Source organism: Nanorana parkeri, unplaced genomic scaffold, assembly GCF_000935625.1.
Source record: "Nanorana parkeri isolate BGI_ZX_2015 unplaced genomic scaffold, ASM93562v1 scaffold70, whole genome shotgun sequence".
NCBI classification, from domain to species: domain Eukaryota; kingdom Metazoa; phylum Chordata; class Amphibia; order Anura; family Dicroglossidae; genus Nanorana; species Nanorana parkeri.
The window spans coordinates 197,962-224,899 of NW_017306338.1; the positions used below are offsets into that span (position 1 = coordinate 197,962).

General features: G+C 42.8%; 1 protein-coding gene across 1 annotated transcript; it reads right to left on the minus strand.

Annotated features, from left to right (window-relative positions):
* Nucleotides 1-1,011: 1,011 nt before the first annotated feature.
* On the minus strand, nucleotides 1,012-26,938 carry TMEM35B (transmembrane protein 35B). The gene is made up of 3 exons (XM_018576586.1): nucleotides 26,755-26,938; nucleotides 10,667-10,847; nucleotides 1,012-1,213 (listed from the first exon to the last, which is right to left on the minus strand). The coding sequence occupies exons 1-3, from the start codon at nucleotides 26,860-26,862 to the stop codon at nucleotides 1,083-1,085; spliced, it is 420 nt and encodes a 139-aa protein (XP_018432088.1). The 5' UTR covers nucleotides 26,863-26,938; the 3' UTR covers nucleotides 1,012-1,082.

A 26,938-nucleotide genomic window follows, 5' to 3' on the forward strand; every position in this document is an offset into this window, starting at 1 on the left:
TATATATATATAACACTTTTTTTTTATATACATACAGTTTGCATGATGCTTGCCTTCTGTAATCCCTTCTATAGGATGACTCAGAGTAAGACAAGGGGGTGGTTAGCCTGTTAGCCAATCGGGGACTGCTGCACCACACAGTGCAGTCAATTTCAGACTGAGCTATGTGCGAGAAGCAGAGTGGTGCTGCTCCTTTATCATCCAGTTACAGACTAGAGTTGGATGCTAAACCAGGCTGCATTGTTCAGCTGATTTGTATTCTGCAAACAGGTTGCAGGGGCAAAAGGACCCAGCTTTCCTTCCTGGCAGGAATGACTACTAAAACAGAATTACAAGTCTTTTTCCAGGTAAAACTGTTAAAACATATGTATTATTTATGTATGTGTGTTTAGCCATTTGCTTGATGCTTAAGTTTACACTACAGATTATCCATAGCAGTAGGCTACCAAGCATTTACAAAAATTCTTTAAACACTGCAACAAAAGTGGCGTAAAGCAGGCTTTGTTTAAAAATATGGTTTTATTAATCAGCTTATTCATACCAGTCTGTAAAACAAAGCGCAATTTTAGTTTAAACACAGGACAAAATGCTGGGGGGGGGGAATCAGTGATACTGATCAGTGAAATTTCTAACATTGACAAATATGTCCACAATATTCCACACATCTGTGGAGACAATAGTAGAGCACTTTATTGTAGACCTAAAAGGTGAACTGGTCAGGAAACAAATAAGGAGCTGCAATTGCTGAATTTTCTAACAGTATGAGCTTCATGGTTGTCCTATCAAGCTTTGCTTAATAGTTTAGTGGACCAGTGAACCCAAAACAAACATGTACTCCCTGAAAACCCAGGACTATGAGTATCAACATAGGCGTTTTATTTGGTGACTGAAATAGTAAGGCATGTAAAAAGGAAGATAGCCTAGAGCTTGCACTGTAAAAAACAAGTCAACAAAGGCAACTTTCATATTTCCATACTGACGGATTCTTTTAGGTATCTGAACAGCTCCCACAGTGTTATGTCGATGATCATAGGGAAAACAATTATTGGTCCCATCGGGGACAGCATGACTTCCAAGTCTTTTTATGCAGATTTAGACTTGGATCTCTTGCCTTGCCCACGAATGCTCAGCAACAAGAGAAGACCCAGGCAGACAGCAGCTGGAGTACACATGGCAATTGGTTCCTTAAGTACTAGAAGGGTGTAGATTGCACCTGAAAAAGAGAGAAAAACAAATATATAATTTAATCACAACACATTACTAATGGAGCACCAGCAAAAGAAAAGTGCATTTGTGATGAGGGGATAAATGTGAGTATGCAAGAAAGTCAAGTCAGTAAGTAAAATAAAATGTCCTAAAACTGGCTCTTTAGCAAATTCATGTTTCTATACAAATCTGTAGGTCCAGGTTTAAAATTTGAGTTTAGGAGATCCACTTCCACCACTATTCTGTTCTGGTGCCTACTTTATCTGTGTCAGGTGTACTGTGGCAGAGATCGACATTTCTATCTAAAACCGAACACACATTACAGAGATGTCCATGTGAGAACAAAAACAAATTCTTCCCAACACCGTGAGTCACTTGTAAGTACTTCTATGATCATAGAGTCTATAACATAGAGTCTATAACAAACATGTGTCATGTCTGACACCAAACTTTAATGTCCACCAAGCATTCCTGATTAATGTACAGCAAATGTAGGTCTCAGCAGACCTAGGACTTTAAAAGAAATATAAAGCTACAACTGTTAGCAGTCAGTCTCCAATACACAGTAACACTAGTAGTTTATGGGACCAGGAACAACCCATTTAATAACGTGCCACCCATCAACATTAGATTTTTCTTTAACCTCTTGCCGTCCGCCCGTAGTAAAAAAACGGACGGACGGCACTGCAGCATCTGCGGGTTGCCGTCTCCAGACGGCAATTTTTTTCTGCTCGCGCGCGCCCCCTAGCGGGCACGCACGGGCAGAAAAGACCCGCTAAATGCACACACCCGATATTTCACATACAGCTTGAGTCCAATGGGCCAAGTCACCGGCTGCTTTGTAGTACATACTGGGAACTATACCCACAAGATTTTCCTGCCATAGTTCCCTCTTTGCAACCCTACTGCCATGTGACAATAGCAACTTTGTAGCAGCTACAAATGTATCTGGCCTGCTACAGAGTTGCTGCTGGAGCTGACTACAATGTTTAACTAGATAACTACAAATCTATGGTGTAGTATGATCAGCAGCAGCTGCATAACATGTGTAGCTACTGAACCCTAGTGATTGTGTAGATAGCTCCAAATGCTGCAATAAGGCATTTTATGACTAAATTACAAAATGCTTGTAAGTGAGTGCTAAGGAGAACGATTCTGTAGCTGCTACAAAAAGCACTAATGTGACATGCCTCCTGCCACAAAAAGTCAATCTCCTCCTGCTGCATTCTTCATCACAGTTTGCTGGTGTGCAGACAGTGCAGCCCGAGAAAATAAATAGGCAATTCTAATTTGTTTTTTCACCAACAACCTACAAAGGAAACACCTCCTTTATTTTGTATTCAATTGTGGCCAGCAGGGGTCACTTTCCTCTTACTTTACTCACTGGCTTGCAGTCAGGATTCTTATGTACTCAGAGCTGTTCGTTCATTTCGGCCTCAAGCCTCAAAAACCACTGAAGGAATACTAAAATATCATTTCTAAGTAAAGTTTTTTTTTTTTTTTTTTCCTAATTCTCGGAAAATAAGAAAGAAAGAGAAGAGAAAAAAAAACACACTGTTTTAGACCAAAACAGCAGCGTAGTAGTGCAACCTATAAAAACAAACAAACAATTCTTAAATATACTACCACCCTCACCAGAGGTAATATTAGGTATAAGCTAAATATTTATTGCAAGAGTGATTATTATGTTGCTGCATAACACCATCTACACCAGAAGAGGGTGAGTCACAGTCCAGACATAGCAAATAAGAGGCCCAGGACACAAGAGGAAAAAAGAGAGCCGGCATGGAGGTCATCACACATCCAAGACTCCATCAAGACAAGAATAACACGAGTTGCTCTCTAGAATGGTTACACTAGACACACAGCAAAGCCATGAAATAGAATAGGCACACATAGAAACACTTAGGGCAATGAGGTACATGCTCACTGTAAACAGCGTAAAAAAGAAGCACATCAATTAGGACTCAGTTATTGGATTGCAGTGGGCCTAGCAAGCAATTTCAGAGTTAAAATGGAAGTCCACTGTGGTGGGTGAACTCTTTCCATGCGGAGCTTAAATGTAATAACTTTAATGGCATAAAACTGAAACAGCATCAGCAAAGTCTGGAGTTGCTCGAGGTTTTTAGTGAAAATCCTACCTGGCCCGACAGGCTAATGGAGGTCAAAAGGAGGAAATCTGAAGGTAATCTGGTGAATAAAATTGGATGAACTCTATCCAGAAGTACTGAATCTTCAGTTACAGTTACTACAGTTACAGAAAATATGTGTAAAATCTGCAAGAGAGGCTGGGCAGTGGCAGAACTGTGAGGAGGCTGTGTGATAAAATGTTAACACGTTTTGATGGAGTAAATTATAGTCTATGAATTAACATATACCGAATTCAGTGGTCCTTGTCAAAAAAAGGTGGGTTAAGGTATAATTCTAGGTGTCCGCCCAATCATTCCACTATAGCCTGAGGAGTAGGAGTATAGGGAACAGTTTTTACATACACACATAACTTTATATACACTGGAAAAAGGCTTCCCAAGTGAATCATCTCTTAACAGCTCAAATTTTGTGTTCCGAATGCCCAAATTACACTTTCCAAATGACAGAAATGCATGGCGAAGTTGTAAATCCCTAAAGATGTAAAAGTTAGAAGTAGAAAGCAATCAAAGCTTTATTGGATTGTATAATAAATTCCAGTATTTTTATGCCCCTGGATGCCCTCAAGGCTCGGTCCTAAAATCATAAGGAAATGCAAGTGACCTTAGTCTTTAAATGATACAAGAGTTAATAGGGTTCAAGCCAAACAAAACCAGTCTGTTAAAGCAACCTGGTCACACGAGTTCAAAAATAAATCATGCTGCCCACTACAGGACACAGGAGCAACATAGCAGCAGGTAAGAGGAACAGGGTGCAAACAACAGTAGTTTTCATAGAATTGACTTACTGCCTGCTGGAAGAGCAAGTATTAAATATGTTCTTTTACAGGGTAAAATGGAAACTCTAGCAACAGCTTTCCTTAAAGGCATGCTTTCTTCAGATGCCACCTTTGACTTCTAAAAATATACTAATTTCACTCGAAAACAAAATAGCTGTAATCTTCCACACTCCCCTCAATCCTCTTCTACAATACTTCGTCCTGTTGCAAGCAAAAAATGCCCCGTTTATGGTGGTTATACAGGACTGCTGATTAAATCAGCAATATTTTTGATTTGCCTGTACAATTGCATGTGACCCTGCCTGATCTGTGGTTAATCATATAACTCGCATTCTTGATCCTTGGACTGTATATGTTCATTGCAAACATGTATTTTAAATTTGCCAGCAACCGCCATAGCCACACAAAACTGAAATACCAGTTTGTGGCAAAGTTGTTGCTTATTCACAGTAGGGCTGCAACAACTAATCGATTATATGTCGATAATGAGAATCATTGTCAACGATTCTCATCGATTAGTTGCAGCTTCTGCGGCTGCTCTACTTCTCCGTTCGCCTCCCCGCTGGTGCTGGCTGCAGAGGTCTGTGTCCCTTTCAATCCCCGCTTGCTTCGGTAGAGGCAGCGGGGACCAGCTGTGCCTCTGCATTACCTCACTGGTGCTGCCGTTCCTCCGCTGCAGTCGGTGGTAAAAAGTTGGCGCAAAGCTCCCTTCAGCGGCTGAGAGCAATATCCAGCCTACTATTGGACATTTTAAATTGCAATAGCAGGCTGGCTATTGCACCCGCCCTATCAAACCGAAGAGGACCTTTCTCCTTCAGTTCCCTCCTCTGCTGATTGACAGCAGGAAGTGGGTGTGCAATAGCCAGCCTTCTATTGGCTATCGCAATTTAAAATAACCAATAGCAGGCAAACTATTGCTCCCAGCCACTGGCTGCTGTGTTGATATTCAGCTGGCTCAACACTTGAATCCAGTGAAGTGGAAATGTGACACTAGGGGCCTAAAAGACCTCTGTCACCTTAAAGAGTACCAGTCATTTCCAATGTGCCATCACAAAGGGGGCTTGTGAGCCCCCCATGTGATCGCAATGAGGTAAAAAAAAAATGTAATAAGTAAAATTAAAAAAATACAGCCCAAAAACGTAAAGTCCCCAACCTTGCAAATTCTCGTATACTAACGGAAACTCGAGTCGGGTGCACCTACATAGAAAAATGACGATAACACTACACATGTCTGGTATCGCCGCGTGCTGGAGTGAGAGTAATAATTCTCCAGCCAATATTCATGGCTAACTCTAAATTGATGATTGGGCTTTTATAATAAATATAAAAAAGGTGGCAAGTGTAATTTTTTTTTTTCGGCCTGAGAATTCTGCTCCGGAATGTGCGTTGTGGTGCCATTAATTTTAATAGCATCCAAAACGCACCTCCCGGCCGCAGTGTGATCACCTGCAATGGAACGTGAGGTACTGCAATACCATGCATTCCAGTGCGGTGCGAGCGCAAAAAATGTGCATACCGTTTTATTCTGAAGTAAACTTTGTAACACTGCATTTGTGTATTTTATTTAAATCAAGCATGGGTTTGTTTGTTTTTTATCCGATTATGCGAGGGGAAAAAAAAAAAATCGGCCAACTAATCGATTATGAAAATAGATGCAGCCCTAATTGGCAGTTAGCTAAACTGTCATAAAAACACATGAAGCCATGAAGAGGTTAATACTATGTAACATGACTGTAGAGGAACTAAATGCCAGTAGTTCAGTCAGATGACGTGGTCTCAGCTGCAGCACTATGCATAATAAATGGAAGTACATGCAAAGATTGAGGGAAGGGCATTTGATCTGCCATGTTAGTCAACCACCTCTCACTGCCTCCTCCTCATCGCAACAGTTTCCATTGGAAACAGACGAGATTAAATCAGGGACAGTGAAGAATATCACCAAACAACAGCTGCAGCTGGATGTCTGGTGAAGAGCTTGTAAAGCCACAAGAAGCAATGCTCTGCAGATTGCTATGCTGCTGGCTATTCACTGACTCCCCCTGCTGTGATGAAGATAAATGCAAAAAAAACAGGATATGAAAACTTCTGCAGGGGAAAGCACAGAATGTGTTACATATGATGCAATATTTATTATCCAGGTGAAAGCTCACAGGCTGGTACAGGCCGCAATACTTTAAATTATTCAGCTAGCTTTCTGAATACTGCAGATGTACATTTTTTAGATAAAAGTGAAAGTGGCTTGAAGAGTAAGCATTATATGTGCAACCCTGACAAGAAACCAGAGAATATACACATAAAAGGGCTCTACAATGTTTGAAGTACACATACATCACGGCTCTTTAAAAAGGCATTCGATGAACAGATGCCATGCGCATGTTGCAGATGCAAGAATCATCCTCTTTTCTGCATAGAAAAGAGAACAATGGCAGTAAACAGATATTTTTCACATTTGTGTTTAGTAACAAGTTCTTGTGATTATAAAGGAACTTCCTAAGGCCTCTTTCAGATTGCCGGTCCAATCGGGTCCGCCTGTCAGTTTTTCAGACAGATCTGATAGGAAGCCCAATGTTAGTCTTGGGCAGCTGGACGTAAACAGACGTGCATCTGTTTACATCCAATTCCCCCCCTCCCCGACTCCAACCAGGTCTGGGAAAACCAACAGAGCTCCGTTTTGGCGGACCTGATCATGACGCATCGAGGTTATCTGATGTAAACTGACACATGTGCATTTACATCCAACTCCCCCTGGGTTCAGCAAGTTCAGTTTTGGATGGTTACAGATGTCGGTGACATTCATTCCAAACTGCTTTGATTAGTAGGGGAACCGTGCACTGATCCCCTGCTGAACTGACAAGTGCGCGTATGGAAGAGGCCTTATTGCCTACTAGTGACTATCTGCAAGGTTCAAGGGTTCTTCAATCATTGCAGACAAACAATGGGTCATATGGCTGTTCCTCTCTGTAAAGCCTTGTACATAGAGACTTCAGCTAGCATTAGAGCACTGTGAAGCATGTTTTATAAAAGCATAAGGAGGAGTACCAGTAGTCACTAAACAAGTGGCTACCAGGCTTTCAACGGGTTTCAAGCAGTGCTGAACTTGCTAGCAGCTTGTTTAACCCCTTCATGACCGAGGCCTTTTTTTCGTACCCATGTTATAATCTACATTTTAGAAATAAAAAAATGACTTCAAACCCACAAACATTATGTATTTTATGAAAGCCAAGTTCCTGTAAAATAAAATGGTGCCAGTTGCAAACTTTTATGTTGCACGATATTAGCGCAACTTATTATCAAACCCAAAAATATAGTGAAAAATGCACTCAAGTTAAATTTAGTGCCCCAAAACATAAATACCCATTTTTAAAAAAAGTAAAATATAAGATGAGGTTGCAAGGAGGAAATAGATACCTAACATGCCCAGGTAAAATATTGTGGGCGTCTGTGAAACAGCAACAAATTTCAGTACCCCAAAAAGTCCATAGACGACGCTTTAAAAGCCCTTACAGGTCATCAGTTTTGATACGCATAAATATTGGCCCTAAAATTATTGCTCTCACTCTGGCGCGGGCGGCGGTACCCAACATGTGTAACGCGATAGTTGTTTTCATACGCGGGCGCACCCGACGCTTGTTATGACACACGTGCACGTGGGGAAGGGGGATTTTAAAAACATTTTAATTTTTTTCACCTTTATTTTATTTGATACGGTTTTTAAAAACGGTTATTTTTATTTACATTGCTTTCATTGCTATCACAATGGGGGGCTTAGAAGCCCCCCATTGTGATAGCAGATTGGTGGTGACAGTTACTCCTTAAGGTGATGCTAGGGGGTCCAAAAGACCCCCAGTGTCACTTTTACACTTGAAATAAGCTATTGAACTGCAGATCGCACTTCAATTTCTTATTGCTGGGCTTCAGGACAGTTATGGGCATTGAAGCGATGCATTACACTCCCATAGTACGGGTAGAAGATTAAGGGACAGAAAGGCCTAAAAAAGGCAGGGCTTGACAAATCCCAGGCTCCAGGTTGCCAATGCGACTAGAAATTGCGTCCTGGCAACTGGGCTTTTGTCAGCCCGTTCACTGCACCTTTTTCTTATGCCACCACCACAATAACTATGCCATTCTCCTCTCTGCTGCAGACTGTCAGCTGTCTCTCCTTACAGGCTGTAATCAGCTGTAGCAGTCTGTCAGAGGGGACACAGATCGCTGTAGTCGATTACAGACCATGAGGAGAGACCGCTGAAAGTCTGAGTCTGGTGGCAGAAGACAAAGTGACTAAATTTTTACATGACAAACAATTGTAAGCATATTTTTTTTAAAAAGTGACAATGTTTCCGTTGACTAAGATGAAAATAAAAGAACTTCTCCACAGACACTACACTACAGATCCCTTGAGCATCTAAGCCCATGATATCATTTCTCTAAGCCGGATGGAATGGGTAGGGTTCAGCCTTTTACCAAGCCTCAACTGCTTTTCTGCACTTCAGTCAGTAGACCATATCCTACCCGTGGCGCAGCTGTGGCTGTAATAAGCAGCTCATCTGAAATTTTAATCCAATATAATAGATAATCCAAGGTGCTCCTAAATCAGATCCAGTAGATTTATGCTACTCCCTGAAAACAGCAAGACAGTTTTCGTGCCAGAAGATTCTGCGTGGATCACATTGCCATGCACCGTATCATTGTGGAGCAAATCAATGAATACCAAGGAGTCCCTCCACTTGGGTATTCATGGATTATGAAAAAGCATTCTATCCGACTCAGTCATAACATCTGGGATGCTCTTAGACGTAGGAGAGAGTTCTGCACGATGGAGTATTGTCCGATCCCATTCCAGTCACCGCCGGTGTGAGACAGGGATGTATCGCATCGCCAGTACTTTTCCTTTAGAGTAAAAAAAATCGATGAGATCTTAGCTGGAGCCATTGACTTAAGGAAATGGAGGATTGCATTGGCACCCAATCACCGTGGAACAATTAAATGACTGACTTTGCCGACATTGTACTTAGTTGGTATTTGAGTACTTAGCATTTGAACTTAGCGTGGATATAAAAAATAAGCTCCAGGATCACACTGAAAGCTCCAAAGCTGCGGGTCTAAACATTAATGTTGCCAAGTCGATGGAGGTACAGTAAATACAGCTAACCTCTCCAGCTTCAGTGTCTGGCCAACAAGTTGAAAAAGTTGACACTTTTCAATAACTTGGGAGCCAGATTACGCCAGACAGTGAAACCAAGATTGACATCTTCACACGGATCAGAAAAGCCCAAGGCGCTTTTGCAGGCCTCTAATGTATGGCGCTCGAACCAGATAAGTCTTTGAACAAATATTCAAGTCTTTAATTCTAATGTGAAATCTGTGCTGCTTTATGCGAGGGAGACATGGGTAGTATCAGTGGACACTATGGATGCACCCATACTGGTTTTTCAGTATTGGGTATGAGTACTGATATTTATCGGTACTCGCCGATACAGAGTACCGATACCCAGCCAATCAGCATCAAATTAGCCAGTCATTATCCGCCATCTGGCTTTCAGATCGGATCCAAGTTCCCTTGCGCTACTGCCAGTCAGAGTTAATCTCCCTGGAAGTTCCAGCGAGTATCAGTACTTGCCCAAATACTTGGTATTGGTACTGATACTGCATCCCTAGTGGAAACCACACAAAACTTGTAAACTGTTGCCTGCCATAAATCATTCAAGCCGAAAAATTTGGATCCTTAATATAGAGCTTGTCTGGTGGTGTCACCAAGGACCGGTTGCAACAGAGATCCTAGAGCGTAAATGGAGATGGATTGGACTTACCTTACAAAACAGCGCAAATGAAAGGGAGAGGCAGACCCAGAGGCTCCTGGTGGCGAAGCCTAAATGATGATATCAAGGCTGTTGACATGAATTTGACCTTGCTGCAGGTCAAATCAAAGGTTGGGAACTGTCAGTGGCCCTATGCTCCCTAATGGAGCAGGATATATAACTAAATCGATATCCAATAGATGGAATTAGTGGTCCTAGGAGGACCATACTGTGTATAAGCCTGGTATTAGAACGCAATATCAGTATAAATGATGTGCTTCAGCTGCTCTCTAACACAATGTAATGTTTCAAGGACCAGCAACAGGTAGTTTTCCCAAACCCCAGCCACTTATACAACTGTGCAAATCAATCACAGAAACCCATTATTCACTTCAATACTTCAGTGAAGAGAGCTGGAAAACATGACCCGATAGCAGTCCCTGTGATCGGCTTCAACAAACACGGGGTTTGTCTAAAGGGTTTTTCATTGGAATCCACATAAAACTATTCTTGGCTGTTATGTAAATGACAATAGTAATCAACTTGATATCCAAGTTCATTGTGCTGAGTGTAGATTGGGTAGATCTCCTGGTTGGGTTCCTGGCATCAAAAACGTGGAAGAGGTGGGAGATGAAAGCCTACTAACTCCATTCAAAAGAGGCATGGCTATTTAAATATTGCAAGGCAAAAAGCAATGTACGGAAATAACGAGATATGAAAAAGATGAAGAGTATCTCACCAATCATGATTACGCAAAGCACAAAGTTGCTGATCTCTTGCAGAATCTGTGGGCCGAAGGCCAGCAGTATCCCAGCTACCAGCTCCACCCATCCTACTGCCTGCAGGTACTGATATGGATCTGGCTTGAACCCAAAGTCCTTCAGAGGGAAGACATCTGCAAACTGGACAAACTGTGATTTCTGAAGAAAAAGCAAAACAAAAACAAATGATAAAATGTTATTTGTGTCTGTCAAATGTAATAAGAAAAAGGCAGGCTAGAAAGATTATCATTGCTGTAAACAGAATTTATCACCCTTGTTTTTTTACTTCACCTGCATGCATGAGTATGGACAGCTTATAATACACCTGTCATAGAAGTGTCAGACTTGAACAAGCATGCAGCAAAATGAAAGCCCAAATTCCTTACTGGTCAGTAACGTACTCGACCAATTTTAGTAGAGCATGTTCACTTTCAAACAGAGAATACTATCGTTGCAACGCATGCCCAATCATGTGCAAGGAAAATTACAAATAAAACGGGGATTTTTACTCACATGATTAGAGGACTTAGGCTGGGTTCACACCTGGGCGTACGGAATATGCGCGTTACCGCGATTTGAGGTAAAAGAAACACGCAACAAACGCACGTTTCCGAGGGCTATACGGCTGTATCCCAATGGATATGCTTGGTAAATACACCACAAAGAAGCTCCTGTACTTCTTTGGGCGTAGGGCGTTTTACAGCTCGTGGGAACGCGCTGTAAAACGCCCAGGTGGGAACCATGCCCATAGGCAATTATTGGTTTTCAAATGTTGAGCGTTTTACAGCTCGTGGGAACGAGCTGTAAAACGCCCAGGTGTGAACCAGGCCTAAAGTCAAACACAACTTTATCCAATTCAGCAAGTTAAGTGAAAAATTCCCTTTGCAAAAGAGATAAAAATAAATAAATCACAGGAGCTGAAGTTGTGTTGACTTTAATCATGTGTGTGTAAAAATCTTGTATTTTTGTTTTTAATTTACCATGCACTTGATATGGATATTGGATATTCTTTGCAAAGTGTAGTGCACCCTTTAGTGTTGGCTTTTCAAAGAAATATGCAGGTACAGCTCCTATCTGAATCCTGTGACAATAATACTGAAAACAGGGAAATCAAGGCACTCCAAAAATCTGTGCGAGTTCTTTATTTTCATCAATCAGCATCCAGAAACATCCAAGACCAACATCTTATGCTTTTCACACAAACTTGCACTTAGAGGACTCTATGATAAAGCGCACATTTGCATGAAAAGCGTTAGTGATGTTGGTCTGAGATGCTTCTGAATGTTGATTGATGAAAGTAAAGAACTCACACAGATTTTTGGAGTACCGCAACTTCCCTGTTTTGAGCATAATTGTACTGCTGGTAGGGAGCCAAGCGTGCACCCAGTGAACGGAGAGGTATAGTGGGCCAACCTGGAGCACTTGCTGTTTATACTTGAATCCCTTGACATCCAGTAATACACACAAGAATGTTAGTGTTTTACTTATGTCAACTGAAATGTAAAAAAGATTAACCAAGGCGGCACAACAGAGTAAACCACACGGCAATTGTATAGGTAGACAGCATTCAAATGGTGATCAGCTAACCAATTTATAATGCTGCTGTCTAGTACTGACAGTTTAAGGGCCGGTTCCCACCACAAAAAATGCGTTAGAGCGTTCGGCCACTGGATTTAGGAATTTCATTTAAACAGCGTAATCCCTCTTGCCAGGCTATTTTACGGCACGTGTGCCACTGCCAGAATACTCAATTGGCTGCAGTCACGGTCTGGCCAACAATTTTTCATCCAGCTCCTTCAGATCAGAGGCTGCCGACAGGGCTACCTATAGAGCAAATTTTGGGCGGTTAGATCAAGAATGGCCAGATTTAGCCACCAGTCTCCTCTTTGGACAAAAGGACAAGTTATCGCCTTATTACTCCCCAAGATGGCTCCTTTGTCCAAGGCCCTGCTGCCAAATATATTCCTCCTTCTGACATCAAAGCTCCAGGCTGGTACACATGTCCCTCTCCTGTAGTTTTCCCCATTTACCCCCAATTTCTGCCAGATAAGAGGAAAGGGTTATTTGGCAAAGTGGAACATTTCTGCTGCACCACTACACAACAGGTAGCAAACCAAATGTCTCTGAGGTGGCAACAAAAGTCAATTTTACCAAAGAGGAAGCCACTCCTCTTAGATAGCCACTGTAGACCTGAATCAAAATGTAGATAGATAAGGTCAAATGACAAATTGTAATGTCCTCCTATTATAAAGCGCTGCGCAAACTGTTGGCGCTATATAAATCCTGTATAATAATAATAATAATAATAATCCAATCACCGAGGCACCTTAAATACTAGCAAATAGAAACATTCTTGACATAAACGCTCTTATGTTTGTTAAAATGACTGCTGACAAGTATCTGAGGAACTTATTCTACAGGAACGAAAATGTCAAAAATGTGGCCATAGGTAACAGTCAAAACAATCTCCAAGTGGAACATCCAGATAATCAAGATTTTGTGAATAGGTCTATTTTTACATGTCCCTGCTAGGCAGAACTGTGCTGTATGTACTGTATCACTTTTTATCCAGCTAATCAGTTCACATCATTACACATGAACGAGATGGAGAGAGAGGCAACAAGCCAGCTCTTTTACGTGCCTCACCCAACAGTTTCTCAGCTAGTGGTATGTGTACCCCAAGGGCTACCTCTGACAGGTTTAAGAAATACTGAACACTTACATTTAGAAATCCAGTTTTGACATTTTAGAAAATAAGAAATATTAGTTAGAATAAAATGGGTATATACAACTAGGGGTTGCATACACAAAATGTACACACCCCAAGGGATACTTGAGATCAGCACACTCACACAAGGGGGTACTTAGCATACACAATGACATGGCAAAGAGATGCATCATTTATGTGTTGTAAAGTTGTCACAACTACAATCTCAATATCGATACAAATTAGCTAACTAAAACAGGAGATTGTAGCCCAGGGGTTTGGAAATAAGAACAAAACAAAAAAAAAAAACACTGCTTGCCCGAGGGTTAAAGCAAGGGCCCGAACTACTTGTTCTTCATGACAATCTACTTGTCCCGATACCCAAAAAAAATAAAATTGTTTTAATCAAAATGTTTAAAACTGAAAAAAAAAAAATATAAAAAAAACAAAATAAATGGCAGGCCGAAATCGAAATCTGATCGGTGCGGGAGGAGAGCTCAGCCTCCTGTGACAGCGCTCACAGCCGTCATCTCCCACACACCACTCTCCTGACCGGTCACAGGAGGGGCCGAGAAGGGCGGTGCAGGAGGAGAGTTTGGCCTCTTGTGACACGCCGGCCCCTCACCCCTCTGTGACAGCCTCTCTCCTCCCCGCTGGACGCTATGCCAGAGGGGAAGGGAGAGAAACTAGGCAATCACCGCAATTTCAGCAAAAAGATGGCACTTTCGGCTGATATGTTTCGGTGGCTGGAACTTAGGGGCATCCTTAATCAAAACCGTGCTAAGAAGCAGTTCTCATTGGTCAGCGTGTCCTGACCAACGAGCAAAATCCAAAATGCATAAAATCAATGCACTGGACGGCAGTATGGGGTACAGATTGTACGCCAGTACTGGTGGAGAAAAAGGACTGTTCGCCGAAAGGTAAGTAGAGATGGGGTCAGATTTGAGAATGACATTTTCACAAATTACCTGGGAAAGTGAACTTACCCTTTAAAGCACATTGTGCATGTAAGGGTTCTGCTGCCCGGGTCACCACAATATGGCATGCAGATGAATGGGGGCAGCGCGTGCGCGCACACACACAGATTTCAGATGGTGGGGGTGGCAGGGTTGTTTTATTTTTTTACTTCATCACTTATTTTTTATTGTTTTATTTTTTTAACTTTATTTTTGTCCCACTTAATTTTATTCCTACCACACAGAGGCTTACAAGCCCCTATGTGATAGTTAGGTGACAGGTTCTCTTTATGGAACCAGGCCTTCAACACAGAACTGATCTTCTGTGCAGTTTCTGACAGCTGAGACAGGTGTGCAGTGATTACAGTGCTCAGATCTCACTGAGCACACAGAGCAGAGCAGAGCATGGCGTTCTTCACTCTGCTCCCTGCTCTCCACCCTGAGCTAATTTGCCGTGGTCCTGGGTCCTCCAAAAACCACAACAGGGAGGAAGGGGGACAGACAATCAGGCTGGTATAAGTGATCTGATCAGATCACTTGTATAAAACGTGCATCGGCTCACCACTGTACATTTAGCCCTGCCCGCCCAGAACTGCATGTTCCGGGCGTTGGGCGATAGGAATACCACGTCCCTGTAGTCCATCACAGCAGCGAGCTTGGAGCAGTGACTACTTTACAACATACGCAGAGACCACCACCCTCCAGAAGGAAGGACAGTGTCAGCACAAATTGAGAGATGATTTGAGGATCTACAGCTGATGCACAAATAATATAGTTTTCTTAATAGCTAAGGTACTTTAATGCATTTTTAAGGTTAAACTCCTGAGTTTAGTGTCACTTTGAAGTTGAGAAATACTACCCTACCTTATTGTAAGGTCAGCCAAAATGCAGGTACATGAAAAGGAAAAAGTAGCAACTCTAGGTAGCTAGCACATCATTTAATGAGTATAAATGAAGCTGCCTAGATGTATTGGACAACCAGATCTCCATGATTATTTTTTGTCAGCAAAGCATATGTGCAGTTGTACACTACTCTCTGTAAGAGGTTTATAATTACCACCCAAGGGAGTATTCTTTACACTCAGAACGAAAAAAAAAACTCACCAGCTTTCAATACTTTTATTAATCTTTTGCACAAAATGTTCAATTACTAATGTGAAATGATGCTAAGGTTTCACACATATCAAAGCAAAAAGTCGCTGAAAGTCTTATAATCTAAAGAGATTCTTCAAGCAGTATCAAAAAGGTGCTCATTTACCACCTGTGGAGAGTCATGTATTATTACTGTAACCATCATTTGTTCAGTGACTGCAACTGCTTGCATTTTTGGTCTGTTCATATGTAGACTTCTGGTTCTCTGGGAAATGTGGGGGGTGCTCTTACAAGAGCATGAAGGTTTGAAATCCTCAAAACCTTGGTGTCCAGTCACCAGCTGGCTTTTGACCTCTGTTCATCTGTGTTGAGTGAAGGTTACTGTAAAAACATATGAACAGAGGTCATAATCCAGCTGCCGACAGAAGCACAGGTTGTGAGGATCTCAGACCATCATGTCCTTGTAAGAGCACCCCCAAATTTTCCATAGAAGGTTGTGCTATGTTGGGGCCCAATTCAACAACTAGGCATGCTGAGGAAGATGGATTCCTAGGGTATGTTTAGTCAGGGCTGGACATATTCCATAAATTACAGTTGGTGCCTAACTTTTGAGGTTTTCTATAGTTGTTGTCAAAGGAACTGGCTTCTTCTTTGGTATATAAATATGTAATAAAGGTTGGTGTATTTATATTTTGTACAATCCTTGTGTAAAAACCCACTTTTTCAAGCCCTACGATTTCTAAAATAAAAAAAAAAAAATCCTGCTCGCTCCTAAATTCCATATTAATTTGTCCACCATTGGTCTTGGTAAAGGACTTGCTCAATGAGCATCATATCCAGGGGTGTGGAACCCCTATCACCCGACACCCGTGAAATGCAGTTTCGGGCACGTAGCTTTTTTTACATTTAGCCCTGCTCCGGACAAGCAGAGCTAAATGTACAGCATGGGGCAGCCGCTCGTTTTTATACAAGTGATCCGATTAGATCACTTTTATGAAAGGATCGGCAGCTATTGTGTCCGGTGACCACGGCACACGAGCTCACCATAGAGCCCGAAGAATGGATGTTCTTCGTCGGCTCTGTGTAATCACTGAGACCGTGGCGCTGTGATCACAGCGCCACCTGTCTCAGCCATCAGGAACTGCACAGAACATCAGTTCTGTGTTGGAGGGCAGGTTCCATAGAGAGAACCTGTCACCTCCTAACTATCACATAGGAGTTTTTAAGCCCTATGTGATAGGAATAAAATTAAGTGTGAGAAAAAATAAAATAAAAAAAATTAAGTTATAATAAAATATATAAAAATTTAAAAAATAAGTGATAAAAATTAAAAACCAACCCCGCTGCCACTGTTTCCTTGCCAATCACAATCAAGCCGGCCAAACATGGAGTCGGCTACCCTGGCAAACAGGAAGCTGGGTAGCATGTAATTACCTGCTGCCCAGCTTCCTGATGGCATGGAGCAGTCTTCCCGGGCAAACAGAAGCATCAATACTCTGTATCGGTGAATACCGAAAGCAAAGTATCAGTGCTTGTACTCGATACCCAAAAACCTATATCGGTGCATCCATAGTTTTGATTAAAACAATTTTTTTGTATTGGGACAAGTAGATTGTCATGAGGGACAAGTAGATTCAGCCCCTGCTTTAGCCCTTGGACAAGTAGTTTTTTTTTTAATTTCCACACCCCTGATATCACTGGGTCGCTCAAGGATCTCGCCTCAAATTCCACCTCAATGGAGCCATCTGTACACAGAGGTCTACATCTTCTGCTGCAGAGTACCTCTCTTATTCTGCCATTATTTTTTACCTTCCTTGCTCCTGAGAAATCCCATCCTTAGCATTTTACTCAAAATCACTAAGTGAGGTAATCATGGCGATGGGAAACCATTGTCATGCAGTGGATTGTTGTGACTAACAATGGATTTACATAATTGGACAATGAGTAATGATCGATTTACATCTATACTTTTTGTTTATTGTTTGTGTACAGTTATTAAAAAAGGACTTTTGTGGTGACAGTGTGTTTTGTATTTTTACATTCCGTTTCTGGGAATTAATAAATAAGGTGTAATAATGTACCCATTCCCCTGGGAGGGGGTGGATATCTGGGGGTCCCTTTATTATAAAAGGGGTCTTCCAGATTTCTATAAGTTCCCCCCCCATATATATTTTTTTGAGGGGACAAGATGTGGGATGCAATCAAAAAAGGAGGTATTTCAATGCCCTTTCAGTTAATACAGAGAACAGAAGAATGGAAAACAGAAATGCATAAAAAAGCAGCAACCCCAGCACAATTACTATATTTGTGGTTACCAGTATATCCATGTCCTGTTTTTCCCAGTTGTCTTCCAGGACAGCATCTGAGAGGAAGACCAAGAAACAACAAGGCTAGGGTAGGACCCCAGCTTGCAGGACCTTTCCCATTAAGGCCTGATCCTGACTTATAACAGATTCAGGAGATAATGAATGAATGTGGAAAAACTTGACAACATAATTACCTTAGATATCAGTTTCAGAGAGGCACCAACTTTCCCTGCCCAGGAAGCCACCAAGGCCCTTATTATTATTATTATACAGGATGTATATAGCACAGTTGGTGCAGCGTTTTACAATATAAGGAAGACATTACAATCACAATACAATTCAAGACAGGATGGTAAGGAGGGCCCTGCCCCTGAGGGCTTACAATCTAAAAGGGAGGGGGAAGTGATACATGAGGAGGTAGCGGTGTGGCAATGAATTGTTTTCAGAACGTGATAGTTCAGTGGTTAGGTTGAGGTGGGATAGGCTTCCCTGAAGAGATGAGTCTTAACCAGTTGACATCCGCGGTGTTAAACCCCCTTCCCATCCAGGCCATTTTTCAGTATTCAGCGCTGCGGTACTTTGACTGACATTTATTCCGTCATGCAGCGCTGTACTGAAATTAATTTTATACCCTTTTTTGGGGACACATAGAGCTTTATTTTGGTGGCATTTATTCACCACTGGGGTTTTTATTTTTTAATTAGGGAAAAACTACAGATTCTTTTTTTAAAAAACAGTTCCCCTATATTAAATTCTAAAACATTTATTATTACCCAATTTTTTGGTAAAATATAAAAGACGGGGGTCACGTCGGGTAAAGAGACACCAAACATGTCAAGCCTTAAAATTGCGCATGCGCGCGAAACCTCAAAAAAACTACATTACCCAAAATTGGCCATAGGCGACGCATTAAAAGCTTTTACCGCTCATCAGTTTAGTGTTATCAGTGATTAATGGCCCTAAAATGATTGCTCTCACTTCGACGTTCGCAGCGATATGTAACATGTGTAGCGCAATTGTTGTTTTCGCGCGCTGGTGTACCGGACGCGTATTTACGTTTATATGCGCGTGTAAACGAAGGGGGGGGCTTAAACATTTGGGGGTGGGGGTGTTTACTTTTTTATTTGTGACTTATTTTCTTTAACTTTTTTTATTTATAAATAATTTTTTTTTACACTTATTGTTATTGCTATTACATAGGGGGATACCATCCCCCTATATAATAGCACAGGTACACTGACAGGTCCTCTTTATGGAGACATTAGGGGTCTCTGCACCCCTAATGTCACCTGGAGACCCCAAAAGAAGCTGATGAAGCAGAGATTTGCATCATCAGCTTCTTCTCTCTGGCAGTAGGAGCCAGATGACTGACAGGAGAATGCGGAAGTGATGTAATACACATCACTTGTGCATTCACAGCCCGGAGGGAGATCAGCAAGGAGTTTTTTTCTTAACGGGCGGACGGCAAGAGGTTAAGGGATCGCCTAAAGGCAGTCAGAGTGGGAGATAGTCGGACAGGTTGGGGTAAAGAGTTCCAGTGGATGGGAGAGATGAAATTAGAAATTATGAAATTAGCATTTACCAAAAAGGAGGGCAGGAGTTGATTGCATGACCATATAAGATTCACAGATAGCAAGCCTGATCCAATGGACAATAGGAGGCTTAAAAGCTCGCTTCTTAAGTCCTGACATCCAACAATTGAAAAAGTGCTCTGTTTGCTATGGGAGGGCAGGCCACAAAAGATGGGTAGAAAAACGCCCTGGGTCCTGTGGAAACTAGAAGATACTTTGGGAAAGAACCCAGGATTGGCCTTTAGGAAAAACAAACTCAAAGAAATGGCTCCTTGACAGAGAGCCTGCAGTTTACCAATTCCACAAGCAGAGGTAATTGCAATTGAAAAGGCCGTTTTCAATGTAAGCAACCTTACAGAAATTTCTTCCAATACTTCCAAGAGAGGATTGATGAGCCCACCTAGAACCAATTCCCATTTTAAAAGTCCCATTTAGGGCAATAAATAATTGTAATGGGTCCAATTATGACCAGAGCTTTAAAACAATCTTGCCACCAGCAGGTGCACAGACAAAGATTTCTAAAGAAAAACATTAAATTAGTACTAAAGGCTGGGGGTTTCTTACCTTAATGCATTCTCTGCATTAAGGGAAAAAACGCCCCAGTACCTTTATCAGACATCCACATGTGCAGATATGTTCCAGAAAGTAAAGCAAGATGGATTCATCTGCTCTTAGGGAAAATGGCCATCATGAGAAGAACGGTGAGGAAAAGAGGGGGAAAAAAACCCCAAAAAAGTCAAAGGGTTTGCTTCTCACAGAGCAGAGAGAACACGTCCGTTCTCCTAAGGATACTAGCAAAAGACTGAGGAATGCTGGAAGTGGCAGGGCTTATGTTAGACTATCTTTTCAGCTTTGCTGTTCATGTCAATGGCCTTGAATGTGGTAGCACAACCCATGTTTCCAGAATACAAGAATCTTGTGTCCTGTGATGTACGAAAAAAAGATTAAGAAAATGTTTTAGGGGTTTACACATATATTACAAACATACTGGGTAACGCAACACTTTTTGAAGACACAGAATTAAACCACATTTTCCCCCATTCAGGGCAAAGTGACATTGTCTGTATAAAGTCTACAACCCCCCCCTAACCACTTAAAGGAGAACTATGAGGTGAGTGTTTTTTACTCACCTCATAGTTCTAGCCGACCTGTGACAATGAGACTGTCACAGGTCGGCTCAGTAGATCGGGAGGTGAGCGAACACATACCGGTTCGCTCACCTCTCGATCCTGTCACGGCTCTCTGCCGTGACAGGATCGACAACAATCAAGACAAGGCAAGACAAAAATCCTATTTTCCTGGTCACACATCAGAGGACACAGGGATGCTGGAATTGTATAGTCTGACGCCAGGGACATGCAGTACCAGGCACCAGGTAGGTGTTTAAGCCAAACACACTTCATGCAAAGCCGTCAGGCACGGAGCTTCGCAGTGAGCTGAGTGCAGCCAATCTTCAGCCAATCAGCTCGCCTCTAACAACTAGATGGCGTTTGCATCGTGGTGTGCGGGCATATACGCAAGCTGACGTGCCAGAGAGAAAATTACATGATACACTAAAACGCAAAAGCAGCGCGCCGCTGCTTCGCGTGCAGTGTGTCACAGCCTTTAGCCCCGCTGTGGGCAAGCCACAGCCTCCGCTGGTATTAGACAGTGGAGAGCCGCATCTGTACGCACGTAGAGCCAATCTACAGAGAGACCGGCTCTCTGTGATCGCTGTGATTGGTTATCACACTGATCACATGCCAAGCCCTTCCCTTTCTCTTACATCTGAGGCAGGGGAGAGTACAGGAACTAATGAATGGATGAGTCATATCCACTCAGTTCCTGGTGGAAAAGTAAAATGTAGGAGCAGCAAAAAAAAAAAAATAAAGTTGCAAATAAAGTTAACCCTTTCAGCTCCCTGCTTGTTATCCGCAGACACTTGTAGTGCCTTCACAGACAGGACTGTCATAGAATGGACAGGGACTGCTGATACTTATAGTGCCCCCACACACAGGGCACCAGAACTGTCATACAATGATTATATGATTATGTTCTTTAAGCTCATTTTCTAGCTGTTTGTTGATTGCATTAAAGTATTTCTAGGTCTGTCTTCTAAGTTGCCATCAATAAAAGACCTTATTTAAAAGACGGCTTGGATTAAAAATAAATTTGCATCAGGGGACAAGTAGATTGTCATGAGGGACAAGTAGATTGGGCCCCCTCTTTAGTCCTTGGACAAGTGATTTTTTTTTAAAATGTCAGCACCCCTGCAGGGAGTCCATTCTTGAACAAAAGACGTCCAAAAGCAGTCCAACACTTTTGTCGAATGGAGGAGTGCTGACAGGACCACAAACTGCTGGCATTCCAAGCAGTGTATGGCCAGCTTCAGACTGCAGAGCTGGAATGGAGTAAATAGTAGGAGACACAGGGCTTCAGGGAAGGTAGTAGAACAGCTCTTCTATTACGAGGAAGTTATGTTTTATTCTTTCTGGTGGTTTTTTTAAGCAACTGACCGGGCCACTAGGGTCAGTGTAATCTTATAAGCTTCTCAAATTAATTGCAAATGCATTTAACCATTTATACAAGCGCTAAAGTTATCAGCACACATCTCATTTGGATCCTCCAAATCAGCCATGCAAATGGCAACCATCTCAAAATTGCAATTTGCATAACAATAGCTGCACTCGGCACTTGGCAATACCTGTAACTGCTCATAAGTCACTCTTAGGCCCATGTCACACTCGTAGTCCTGTTGCCAAAAGTTCAGAGAGATGAGAGAACATGCACTTGCTTCTATGGCATTGAATCCTTGCTGGCCAAACGAGCGAGATGTTGCTTGGTCACATAAGGGAGCAAGATTCTGCAGTGTTCTGGCTAGGGCTGCAACCAACTAATCGATGAGTAGTTGTCAACTATTCTCATTATCGATTAGTTGGTTGGATCCACTAGCGCTCTCCTCCATGCTGGGAGGAAGGCACAGCATGCAGTGGGCGGGTGCATTAGCCAGCCTGCTTTTGACTATTGCACCAGCCCACTAACAGCTGTATTTACATTCATCTGCCATCTGCAGAATCTTGCTACTGGCAGCTGTCATTCCCTGGCTGAACCTATTCAGGCCGCCATGTTCTTACAATACAAACTATTAAAAAGAAAAAAAAGGTGGGAAGAGAGTCGTTTTCGGCCTGACAAATTCTGCTGCGGGAGGTGCGTTGCAGTGCCATTCATTTCAATGGCACCCCAAACATGCCTCCCACCCACATTGAGATCGCCAGCACTGGAACACATGGTATCGCAATGCCATGCTTTGCAGTGCAGTGCGATTGCAAAAAAATTGTACATGCAGTTTTATTCTGAAGTAAACTTTATAACACTGCATTTGTGTACCGTATTTTTCGGTCCATAAGACGCACTTTTTTTCCCCCAAAAGGAGGGAAGACCAGGACCATTGCCAACATTGCCAAGACCAGTCACCCAGAGCACTGTGGTGACAGTAGGCAAAATTTCCAAATGGGGCAGAAAAAAAAAGTCACGGACAGACTAAGGAATAATTGAAATGGTAAAGCTGGGGTATTTCCTGTCCTGCCAGTTTGGTTTTTTTTCTTTACCCAGTAAAGCAAAAAATATACTCACCCGAGTCCATACGTTCAGATCCCTTTGCGACTCTGCACGGTGACCCTCACCAGCTTTTCCCCTCGACTTCCCCAGGCCCTCAGTAAGCCTCTGGATCCTGAGAGGACAGCTAAATGGGAATTGTCCATGTTACACAGGCAGTAATGTGGACACCCGGAAGAAGGACCCAAGCAGAAAGTAACCAGAAGCAGAAAGCTTAAGGTAACTGAAAAGGGGACTTTTTGGGTTGTAAGCCCAGGAAAGGGGGGGGGGGGCTTCTCATGTTATCCAGGAGTTGGGCTTTAATACAGGACTAAAACAAAACGTAAAAAGCTGGTTTAGAATGAGTTATCTGGGCTAATTTATGGAAAGCAAAATATTACCTTTAGCAACAAAACACAGACACTAATTTTTGGCTCATGAACCCCGTCAGGTATTTACTGCTGTCTTTGTATCCCGCTGGGGAGATTCCCTTCCTCTTTTTGTCCTAGTGACCATTGTCATGGAGACTGAAAATGAGGAGCAAAACCAAACTTTTGAGCGGCCACTAGAACAGGAATAGAGGGGATATCTTCCAATAGGGACACTTGTGACACAGTGATAACTGTCTGAACAAATTGCCCTCACTTTGGCATAACCAAACCAATCCAAAGAAAACATTTTGCCATTAGATATACCTTAAAGAAAGAAGTAGAGTGACTAGCTGCTCATGGAAAGATCACTTTCAGTTACACTAGGGCAGTGGGTCTCAACCTGTTTAACCTCGGGACCCACATTTGTCCTCGGTCATTAAGTCGTGACCCAAGTTGCACTGCAATGTTCCCTGTTGCTGTATTGCGCTTTCCGGTGCAGGCGATCGAAATGTAGGCAGGAGGTGCGTTTGGGTTGCCATTATGGAAATTGGAGTGGGTCCTCAACCTGGGGTCCAGTGTGGGCTGCTGAGCTGTGATGGAGTTCCATCCAGATGTGTATTGCTTGTAAAGCTCCCGTGTGTGCCCGTAGAGGTGTCGGGAGCCAGAAAGTGATGAGCTGTAAGCAATGCACATATGGATGGAGCTCCCTCGTGGCCATAGCCCCACCTCGAGTCGACACTCGGCACCATATTTTTGAATGGCTGCTCGGTGCGAGAACTGACAGTGCTTCTCCAAGGGGAGGACAAGGATACTCTCACCTAGAAAAGTGGAAGGCATGTGGCGACCCACTTTTGGGTCACGACCCACCAGTTGAGAACCATGGCACTAGGGTATAGGGTACTAGTGTTCCAAGTGTCTCTGAATCACTGGGTGGCAAAAGGTCATCAGCCATTTACCCACTCATACATTCACAGCAGAAGCTAATGTTCACGGACATAGAAAAATAAATTGTTCTTGCAGCAATACACTATCTCTTCTGAAGCTGGGCAAAGTTCGTGAGGCAGACATACAGATAATGTGGGGCAACTCCTGAACTTTAGACTTTTTTTTTTTTTTTTTAATACACTGCCACGTCTGTATAGTCACCATCTAGTGATAAAAATATATCTGAAGCCAATTTTAGTTTCTTCACTTTGGATAGAGTAGGGACGTGTTAAACCTGTCGTTTCAGTTTGCCCTCTCTGTCCTGTTGGGGAGATTTCCTGACCTGTAGACACAAGAGGAGTTAAGAAAGCAGTTTATGTAAATGTTGTGTATAAATATAGACACATTCTTAAAACTTGGGATTTTCGCCTCATGTTTACTTCTGGCGACTACTGAGGAGCCTGGGTTTGGTGTGAACCCAGTTCACCCAAGCCTGCTCAGAACTGTGACTGTCACTCCTCCCGGCCCAATCAGTTGCAGAGAGGCACATCCCCTACCCCACAACTATACGTCACAAAGGGGCACAAAATGCCCCCACCAACTGAATCGAGAAGGAGTGGCAATCACAGTTTTGAGCAGGCTTAGGCGAAATGGATTCACACCCTGCCCAGGCTCATCACTACTGGTGACCGCTGTTCACCTGGACAAATAGAGGATGATTGGGCCACAAACAGATATAAAACCCTTAGGCTGGGTTCACACCTAGGCGTATCGAATATGCGCAATTGTCGAAAACGTGCAACAAACACGCGTTTCCGAGGGCTACTTGGCTGTATCCCCATAGAAACACGCTACAAAAACGCCCCAAAGAAGCTCCTGTACTTCTTTGGTTGTAGAACGTTTTGTAGCGCGTTCATACGGCATGTAATACGCCCAGGTGTGAACCATACCCATAGGAAATAATGGAATTTCGGTGTTTGAGCATTTTGCAGAGCGTAGGTGTGAACCGGGCCTTAGGGATTTGTTCACAGCGGGGGGGAATTTATCAAAACTCGAACAGAATCTGGAGCCTTGCCCATGGCAACCAATCAGCTTCTCTCTTCAATTTACTCAGGTAAGATTAGAAAATGAAAGATAGAAGCTGATTGGCTGCAAATCTGCTCCAGATTTTGATCAATTCAATCCACCATCTCAATTGAGCTGTTTTTCTGCACGTCACCTCACATGTATGAAGTGAAGAGGACACATAAAGAACAAATGTATTCTAGGTGCCCTGCTCATGCCATACATGTGCAGATCAGCAGACACAGTGTGAACGAGCCCAAGGACATCTATCCCGAACAGCATGTAACAGTACCATGTATGATTACATGTGGACTGCTGCTGACATATGTGACCGCTGTCATAGTTACATAGTATTTGAGGGTGAATAAAGACCCAGGTCCATCAAGTTCAACCCACTGCATGTATGCATGTTACTCTGGATGTGTATGCTTGTTCCTAACAGAACCTGTACCCCTGAATGTTTCCATCTGAAAACCCCAGTCATCAATAACTTCAATGGGTACTGCAGCCGCATCTGAACAGGGACACCTGGGATTCCTGCCACAAGCATTCACAGGTTCCTGCCAAAGGAATCTCAAAATGAAGCATAAGCCCCCTCCCCCGTGTAAATGAGGCCTTATCCCCCATTAACACCTGTTTTGTCAAACCATTACTGAAACTCGACAATGCTCAACATATAGAATCCCATTATTTTAAATGGTGCCCATTCAGACCTATGCACTGTGTCACTAGCTCAAAATTACAAAAAAAAGAAAGAAAGAAAGAAAAAAAAAAAAAAAAGAAGGCTTTTTTAGGGCAGAATTGGGAACTTATTTTGGCCTTATACAGGAGCACCAGAAAAAAAACACCCAACAACCCTCTTCTTCTAGGAACTAGGTTTGCATAGGCTACAACAAAAACATTGACTGAAGAAAAAAAAAAAAAACACACCACTACACAAACCCACAAAAAAATAAACCTAGGGGAAAAAAAATCATCACCTAAAAACCGCTCCAGGCGAATGGGAGCTTGCTTGGGTTGTCACCCTTCCCTACTTTATCTAAAACAAACAAAAAAGAAGTCTAATATCAATAGAAACACGAGGGAGGCTCATGTTGTAGAGATGTTGGTCAGCTCAGCATGTATTGTTGTAACGGACCTTGTCTTGTTTGTCAGCCTATCAATGTTTAGGCGCCGATCCTGAAGAAGTGTCACCCTGACTGATGTCACTGCCAGCAGTGACACTACGGAATCCTAGTCCGACTATTCCTCCATAGCAATGGCCAGCCCAAAACCGAGCGCGCCCCCAGGGAGAGTAATGCTACATGAGGCACACAAGCCGTATACAGAGCCCCCCGGTCACTACAGGGAGGCCTATTCCCGGCACACACAGCGCCCCGTACCTTCCATTCAGGTGCACCAACACCCGCCGCTGCCTCATCCCTACAGGAGCCCCGCCACAGATTGTATCACCCCGCGGGTGTTACACACCTAGCCCCGCACACACCCCGCCATCACTTACCATCTGCTGGTACACCTCGGCTAAGATCTGGTCGGTCAGTTTAAGCACTCCGCTGAAAGCAAAGAAAAAGCCCAAAATAACTCTTATGGTCGTGAAAACAACAGCCATGGCTGCCCTGTCCGCCCACTCAGGCTGCCTCACTAGATAGCCTGCTTTATTTAAACGAGCGATGCATCACAGAGGG